Raw genomic sequence first — 9112 nt, 5'->3', positions numbered from 1 at the left:
ATATAATATAATATAAGCACCGGAGATACTTTGTAGATACTGAAAGGTTCTCTTCTAACACTTTCTAAACACAGAGAATGAGGCTAAGATGTGGAGGTCGTTTTTAGCCAAGGCTTTAATGTGACATTTATCCGTCGTTCTCGCCCTTCATTACTTCCATCAGTAAAGGTCAGGCTCGTACATGTGGGCCCTCGCAGGTGTTTGAGCCCCTTACATCTACTACCCAGGAGCGCAAGCGGATATCACATTACTCATGTGATTACCTGGTGAAAGGAATCCGATCTTTGACTTTACGCATGAGATAAAAGAGAATAAGGAGATAACCAGGGTGAGATTCCGTGACATTTCCGTTGTTTAAGAAGAGGTACACAGATCTCTTGGCGGCTTTTCTTCCTCAAAGGACTTCGTTGGTGTGGGAAGGGGGGCGCTGATGGAGGCAGAACTTCCTGTCTGTCTTTTTGCATCCCAGTGCGTGGAGAAATAATTGAGTGCAGTGAAAGCCGAGCATTCATTCAAAGACCTTGACTGGCGCTACTGAAGCCTGGAGGCTCAGTAGTGATTCAGCAGCAGCGGAGCAGCGCTTAGGAGACAGTGGTGGTGAGAAGGAAGGAATAAAGGGAAAAAAGAGAAAAGGAAATTTCAAAAGAAGGAGGTGAACAACGTGAGCCGCGCGCCGATTTGGAGCCGCGTTTTCATCGCTTAACAACACGGAGTGAAAGGGGATTTAAAGAAAAGAGAGAGAGAAGCCGGTGAAAACTTCTCCCATCGCGGCCAAAACCTTCTGATTTTACTTAAAAAACAATTAAACTCCGGGAAATTCGGTTTGCAGCGGATTTTGACGGATGCGCACCGGAGCTATCCAGGGGTGTAGCCGCGATTCCCGTCGTGCGTCTTTGCGCTGTTAGAGGTGGTGTGTGACTGAGTGTGTGTGAGAGAGGAGGATACAGATAGAGGTGGAGGATCAGCCGGAGTGGCCGACCAGCCAGAAGGATGCTGGAGGGCAATGCCTGCAGAAAGAGAGGATGAGATTTGTCGAAAGGCGCTGGAACTGCTCTCGGACCTTTGCTCCAAGGGAGAGGTGCAGGACGACAGCTGCCTGGATTTCATTTACTACTTCAGGGATCTGGCCAGACCCCGTTACACGGACTCAGGTAAGGCTCCACGGTCTTCTCTTTGATAAAGTAGGATAGAGTTATATTATATCCAACACTAACTCGTGGCAGTTTAATTTTATTATGAGCTCCAGGAGCTCCAACAAATAGGTTTTTTTTAGTTTTTGCTTTTATCTTTAGGAAAGCACTAAACAAACTCCAGTTTCCCCAAAATACACGAAACCCTCAAACCTTATTCCTCCAGTGTGTGTGTGTGTGTGTGTGTGTGTGTGTGTGTGTGTGTGTGTGCAAGACTCCAACTGTAGGAAAAACGGTTGCTCTGTACAATCACCACATTAAGAGAAACGTTCAGGGGAAAAAAGCATTTGAACCTTTTCCTTTTAATTGTATTTTTGCAGTAGTAGTCAGTCTAAACAGAAAAGAACTTTTTTGCTCCATGCACATAATTGTATTTCACTATTTTTCCAGTTCACTACAAATGCATTAAGAGTGTGAATTGTGAACTTGTTGCTTGCATCCATTAGTGCCAGCAGAATCCACAAAACATTTCGGATCTATAAGTGAGTGTGAGTGTTTGTTTGCAAATGCTCCGGCGGCATCCATCAGCTTCTTCACGCAGACTGAAAGGGAGTGCTGCTTTGATTTCTCTTTTACTCTGACAGCCTGGAGAGAGGCAGAGAGAAAGCCCCACCCGATAATTCCACATAACTGCCATCATTGTGCAGACATAGCTCCAGCAAAAGGAAATAAGGATCGACAACTTAAATTAGTTACTGTATTTTACACAATCTGTTGGGCACACCCAATAAATTTAAAGTTTTTCAGCAAAACCTTTAGAGATAAAATGAAGTGTAAAATCAATGAATTTGAAAGTTTAGAGAGTTACTTTTACTACATATTGATATGATGTCCTTCAATCTTTGTTTGTTTTTAAGAATCATCCATTTGCAGCCATCGCAGCCTCGCAGACCCCTGCAGCTGTCACTTTCACACCGTGTTTTCTGAAGTGCCTCCCACATCTTGGTTTGGTTTGACTGACTCTTTTTCTTTCTTTTAAATACCATGTAGTCAGGGGTTAAAGTGGGATTTGGCAGGTGTGCACTCCTTAAGATCTGATGGAGCGGTGAAGTGCGGTGAAATGACTCACTGAAAAATAATTGACTTAATCTTCTCTACTGTAAGCTGCAGTAGATTTTTCTTTGTGGACAGGCTGTGATCATCTGACCTGTGTTGCTGCAGCAAACTCTGATATTTATTGTTCCTTGTGGTCTTGCAGATGTTACATGAGTCATTGTGGGCTCTTTTTAAACCATTAGCCAGTAAAAAGATAATATAAAGGTGGAATTTGGTGTTGCTGAAGCACTTCATCGAATAACTCCTACCTTTAACTTAACTGAGCAGAGAGGACAGTAAACACAGTCTACCCTACACCGGATCTACAGTACCCATTACTGAAAAGTTTGGCTTGTCCTGTATAACCTTTCAGCCAAAGTCAGTCATTTGCAGTAAAATCACCACATAATTTCAGAATCACAACATTTACGCATTAATTGTCTGATGAAAAAAATCGAGCAAACTTACATCACAGTTATCTGACTTTAACTTTTTAAACTTAAACTTAATTTTCAAATATCGTTACTGTGCCTTTAGCTTGCAGACAGATTTTGTGCCAAACTGCATATAAAATACTGTATTTGGTGATATTTGTTAAGCCATTTGTGTGGTTCGCTTCAAAAAAAATCACCACATTTTAAACTCACTCAACTCTATCTGCAGTTGCTAGACGCTGATGTACTGCAGCCACAACTTTATTGAGATCTGAATGCATGAATGCATAACAGGGATGAGAAGGAAAAGAGGATGTGTGGAGAGTGTGCATGCTGGAACATGGAGACACATTACTTTGTGATTTATTGAGTGAGTATCTCCGTGGCATCGGCTAGAACGAATGCCAAGCAGCAGCGTATGAAAAATCAACTCAGTTGATGTCATTATGCATTAAACTATTATTATCCTCTTTTTGATTCAGACACTTCAAACTTCCATTAGTCTGAAAATAACACTTTTTTTCCTCCAAACCTTTTAGTGGCCAGTCTCTCAGATATTGATTGCTCTATGTCAGTGTTTAGGTGGCTGGTTCGTGTCAAAGTAACATCCACACGTAGGCCGGGACCTGAGGGTTTACGGGAGAGCATTGCACTATAAAGAGGTGATTAATTTTCTCCTCTAGTCCTGTCAGTGGTTTTAATGCTGTGGCTCAGTGTATTTCCCTCCTCTTGTCCTTGTGTCTGTGTACACATATGTTGTTTTTTGTAGATAACCGCATCCTTTACACATTCATCATTAAGCATATATGATGAGGCGGAAGTTCAAGCTTCCACTGGCTCCTCTGAGGAGCTCTGACCCACTTCCTCTTGTGTTAGAGTTCTAAAAAATGCACGTGCACTGTTTGATACACAGCAAACAACTGTCCCTTCGGGAATTGCGGGAGACTGGAGCTGGGCACAACTTTCTGATATCAATTAAATCTGATAAAATCTGATTAAAAAAAATCTTTAGTGGGTTTGGCATGAAATGAAACATAATATATATATATATACACTGAACAAAAATATAAACGCAACACTTTTGTTTTTGCTCCCATTCCCCATGGGATGGACGTAGAGACCTAAAATTCATTCCAGATACACAATATAACCATCCCTCCCAAACAGTGGTCACAAATCAGTCCAAATGTGTGGTAGTGGGCACATCTGCTATATTGAGATAATCCATCCCACCTCACAGGTGTGCCACATCAGGATGCTGATCTGACATCATGAGTAGTGCACAGGTGTACCTCAGACTGCCCACAACAAAAGGCCACCCTGGAATGTGCAGTTCTGTCTCACAGCAAAATGCCACAGATGCCACAAGCAATGAGGGAGCGTGCAATTGGCATGCTGACAGCAGGAATGTCAACCAGATCTGTCGCCCGTGCATTGAATGTTCATTTCTCAACCATAAGCCGTCTCCACAGGCGTTTCAGAGAATATGGCAGCACATCCAACCGGCCTCACAACCGCAGACCTCGTGTAACCACACCAGCCCAGGACCTCCACATCCAGCAGGTTCACCTCCAAGATCGTCTGAGACCAGCCACCCAGACAGCTGCTGGAACAATTGGTTTGCACAACCAAACAATTTCTGCACAAACTGTCAGAAACCGTCTCAGGGACGCTCAACTGCATGCCCGTCGTCCTCATCGGGGTCTTGACCTGACTCCAGCTCGTCGCCGTAACAGACTTGTGTGGGCAAATGCTCACATTCGATGGCGTCTGGCACGTTGGAGAGGTGTGCGCTTCACGGATGAATCATGGTTCACATTGTTCAGGGCAGATGGCAGCTGAGAATGTCCCAGTTCTTGCATGGCCAGCATACTCACCGGACATGTCACCCATTGAGCATGTTCGGGATGTGCTTGACCGGCCTATACGACAGCGTGCACCAGTTCCCACGAATATCCAACAACCTCGCACAGCCATTGAAGTGGAGTGGACCAACATTCCAAAGGCCACAATTGACAATCTGATAGACTCCATGCGACGATGTGTTGCACTGCATGAGGCAAATGGTGGTCACACCAGATACTGACCGGTTCTGGGTCCCCAGATCCCCAATAGCGCAAAAAACTGCACATTCCAGGGTGGCCTTTTGTTGTGGGCAGTCTGAGGTACACCTGTGCACTACTCATGATGTCAGATCAGCATCCTGATGTGGCACACCTGTGAGGTGGGATGGATTATCTCAATATAGCAGATGTGCCCACTACCACACATTTGGACTGATTTGTGACCACTGTTTGGGAGGGATGGTTATATTGTGTATCTGGAATGAATTTTAGGTCTCTACGTCCATCCCATGGGGAATGGGAGCAAAAACAAAAGTGTTGCGTTTATATTTTTGTTCAGTGTGTGTATATATATATATATATATATATATATATATATATATATATATGTATATAGGAGCAGAGGATCGCAAGTTCGATTCCTGCCTGGGGCGTCTGTATCCAGTAAGGGTCCTAAGGCTAGACCCCCTATGCTAAGCAAGCCTACCGCAGACATGAGCGAGACAGATAAATATGAAGGCATGCTGGCTCGGACGTCGCCCGGATCAACAAGGTCCGCGTCAGGTGTTGAGGGACCAGGGCACCCTGACTAAAAGTGGGCTACTGGAACAAGAAGGCATCGGTGGGCAAGAGACGAAAACAGGGCGTTGTTGGAATGCTACTACGCAAGTAACCCCGGCGGAAGGGGCTACATGAATAGGATGAGGGACCTATGGATTCTTCGATACCCAACATCCACAATGACGGCAAAATACCAAGGGCTCAGAGAAGAGCTCGAGAGGATGTGGAGGGTGAAGGTAACGGTGGTCCCCGTGGTAATCGGAGCACTAGGTGCGGTGACTCCCAAGCTAGGCGAGTGGCTCCAGCAGATCCCGGGAATAACATCGGAGATCTCTGTCCAGAAGAGCGCAGTCCTGGAAACAGCTAAGATACTGCGCAGGACCCTCAAGCTCCCAGGCCTCTGGTAGAGGACCCGAGCTTGAAGGATAAACCGCCCGCAGGGGCGTGCTGGGTGGTTTTTATATATATATATATATATATAATGATTATAATAAGCCAGGAAGTATTAAAAGAGAAGTTCAAGGATATCCATTTTTCTTCGCAATAATTCTGTTGTACAGTAATTGACTGCAATTCAGCCAGTGGCACAGCAGGGGGCGCTCTCAGGATAGTTCGCGATGAATAGTGTGTCATTATTATGACACATTTACACCTGCTTCTAGACAAAACAAAACCAAAACCAAAACCCTTCCACATTTAATTTAGTCTTTGCATTTAAATCAGAATTCAAATAAAAAAATATTATGATATCCTTTAGTTTTTCTCACCGTGAAGCAAATTTTGCCCTTAAATCACTAGCATTTCAGTAATGCATGCTGATTGGTGCATTAAAAAATCACATGTGTGAAAGAAACAGCTCTCTGATGTGGTTGAAGGTGACGCCTAGAGCCTGACTGATATAAGATTTTGAAGACTGATGCTGATACCAATATTTGCAAAGCTAAAAATTTGATATTGCGATGCTTCAGCCAGCATTTTTTTTTCTTTCAAACACATGAATAAACTGATTTCCCCAACATTCCCCATCTTTTATGCTCTACCTGACTCTGCATGGATCTGCTGATTATGTGTGTTGCCAACAGGAAAGTTGCAGATTGCACTCTAGTGCACAAACTCTGCAACATCGCCACTCTTAAGGCGTTGAAGGATGTTTTTTCAGTCTCTCCTTTTTTGTTTTTAACTTTTCATTTACTGGCTGTTACAGCACAGTACAGATAGAGCTGCTGTTATTTAACATCAAGTGAAATTTGCTGAAATTCTCAACCGGCTGTTTTATGTTTAAAATCAGAATATGTATCATATTATCTAAAAATTGAATAAAATACGGCTCTATTCAATCTAGACTATCTTGCGAAGACCCTGTGAGGGCTTTTATGAAATCAAAAGTCTAAAAAGCAGGAATTTTCAATTATACTCACAGTAGTCTGCTTTAATAATGTGTAGATACGCTACCACACAGTTTAAACAGTCAGAAATTTCTAATGTGTGAATGCATCGGTGCAACAACCTGATTGGCTCAAATGATTTCAGTTCATCTGGCTCTCTTTTGGGAAAGACGACAGGATAACCTTCAACTTTGCTCTTACCGAATTCTGCAACAATTTCTTTTCAAAATTGTCTGAATGCCATTTCTCTTTCTTAGACTGCCTCTGACAGTACTTGTCCTCAAGAGGCTAAGGCTGAGTAAACTTGCAGAGAAACGATATATTAAAAATGACAAAAAAACATCCAAAAACAACAAAAAGAGCACACACCTCAAGACAAAAAACGTTTTTTCTTTCTTAATTATATTGAAATTTCCACTCAGCATATGTATGAGATCCTAATTAAATGAGCAGAGAGAAAAACAAAACAAAACAATGCATTTTAAAATGGATTTTCCACTAGTGCATTTTCTTTTTAACTTGTCCCACTTAGAATGAACTTCTCTTCTGTTTCATGCATGTCTCTGTTGTAAAGACAACAAAAAAGGAGCTGGATGAACTGTGCAGATGACTTTATCGCTTCACACTTACCCACAACTATCACTGACATGAGTTTGACGAGTCAAAGGCAAAATGTGAAGTTAAACTTACATTTTAGTTAATGGGAGATTACCAGTAATTCTACCTTCTACTCAAAGGCTTGAGGGGACACTAAACTGAACTATTAGACACATAAATCCAGCTTAAATATCAAAAGCACATGTACTGAACTGAGCAAAACAGCTCTACCCAACAGTAATGATCTCAGAATAAAAGCTCATGAAATCAGAGGCTGCTTTTGGATCAAATCACCCCCGTGCTCTTGCTGGCCTGTGTGCCTGTTAGATTGAAAAGCATGCTTCTTAGTTTCAAACTGAACTTCTCCTGTATCTCTATTTTTAAGCATGCAGCCTGCTCCATGCTGGACCTCCATAATGGAACCAGCTGTGGGGGCAAGATTAGTGATGCAATCACCAAGCTTTTTTTCTTCCCTGCCGTCTCTTATGCACTTGCTAAAACTGCTTCTTTCTGCCCATGAGAACAGTCCAACAAAAGGATATCTTTTTAGATTTTAAAATATTTTTGGAGTCAAGCTTCAACTTCTTTTAATGTATGTTAATGGTATTGAATGCAATAAAATGCAAAAGCAGGATTAACCTAACTAATTTCTTCATCCTTCATGTGCTATGATTCTGCAATGCAAAACAGATGTATTACTAATATGTACACATAGGTGCTGTGCTGTGAGATCCAATCTCCGAGGAAGATGAGGCACTAATTCACACATGCCTAGTTTCCAGTGAAGCTTCATTCAGGATAATTATGTGCAAGATAAACCAATTATATTATGACTCCCACGAGCACTTCTATGACTCACATGTGTGTGAAAAAGAGTTGGACGAGAAACATTTAAATAATTTGCAATTTGCTTCATCCGGGCAGGGATGCACCTATTTTTTATGTTTGTGTATACATTCTCAGTTACTACTAGCTAGTTTAGTTGTTAACTAGTGTTTTTCTGTAACTGGTTACACTGTTAAAACCTTATATTTGACCTCATGAGAGAAGTCCCAATCCAGGAGGAAGAGTTTAGTGAATTTATTCATAGAGATGGTGCAAGTAAGGGTTGCTTACAGGTAGATGGGCACAGGATCAGATATGTTCCATGACAGCAGGATGGCTGTGTGACATATCTCCCCTGTCGTGGAAGATTTGCAGTCGGACTGCGTGAGAAGCTGCTTCACCCATTATGAAGTTCTTACTGGGAGGTATGATTAAGCAGCTCTAATGTCCTGTAATGCTGTTTCATTGTAGCAGCTATCCAGATGTTGTCATTACTGGGCTATGACAAAGAAAAAAAAGGCAGGTTCATGTTCATGCAAAGTTAAGGGAATATCTCTTTTCCTCTCCTTTCATCCTTTGTGAAGAGTTGTTCCCAACAACAACTTTCAACTTTTGATCAACTGCTAAATTCAAACAGAGCAAAAACGAGGAGATCCAGTCCAGTTTTACTTATAAAGCCTATTTAACCTTCATGTCGCGTTTAGGTCAAGTCTCAGTCAAAACAATGAGCATAGGACACTATTTCAAACTGATATGTTAAACATTGTTTAAAAAGATCAAAGATTTAAAAGTGGGCAATACCAAAAAGTTTAATTGTATTCTATGATTTTTATACAGGGAGTGCAGAATTATTAGGCAAGTTGTATTTTTGAGGAATAATTTTATTATTGAACAACAACCATGTTCTCAATGAACCCAAAAAACTCATTAATATCAAAGCTGAATGTTTTTGGAAGTAGTTTTTAGTTTGTTTTTAGTTTTAGCTATTTTAGGGGGATATCTGTGTGTGCAGGTGACTATTA

At 41.8% G+C, this 9112-nt stretch overlaps 1 protein-coding gene across 1 annotated transcript in view; it reads left to right on the top strand.

Annotated features, from left to right (window-relative positions):
* The first annotated feature begins 465 nt into the window (after positions 1-465).
* syt9b (synaptotagmin IXb) overlaps positions 466-9112 on the top strand; it is a 63150-nt gene continuing 54503 nt past the window's right edge. Inside the window, exon 1 of the mRNA XM_004569377.2 lies at positions 466-1151. Within this exon, the coding sequence (XP_004569434.1) occupies positions 1004-1151 (148 nt within the window). The 5' untranslated portion in view covers positions 466-1003. The remainder of the gene's footprint in view (positions 1152-9112) is intronic.

This window comes from Maylandia zebra, linkage group LG7, assembly GCF_041146795.1.
Source record: "Maylandia zebra isolate NMK-2024a linkage group LG7, Mzebra_GT3a, whole genome shotgun sequence".
In the NCBI taxonomy this organism is placed as follows: Eukaryota; Metazoa; Chordata; class Actinopteri; order Cichliformes; family Cichlidae; genus Maylandia; species Maylandia zebra.
Note: the sequence above shows the minus strand (reverse complement) of the source record. Positions and strands in the feature narration are given on the sequence as shown.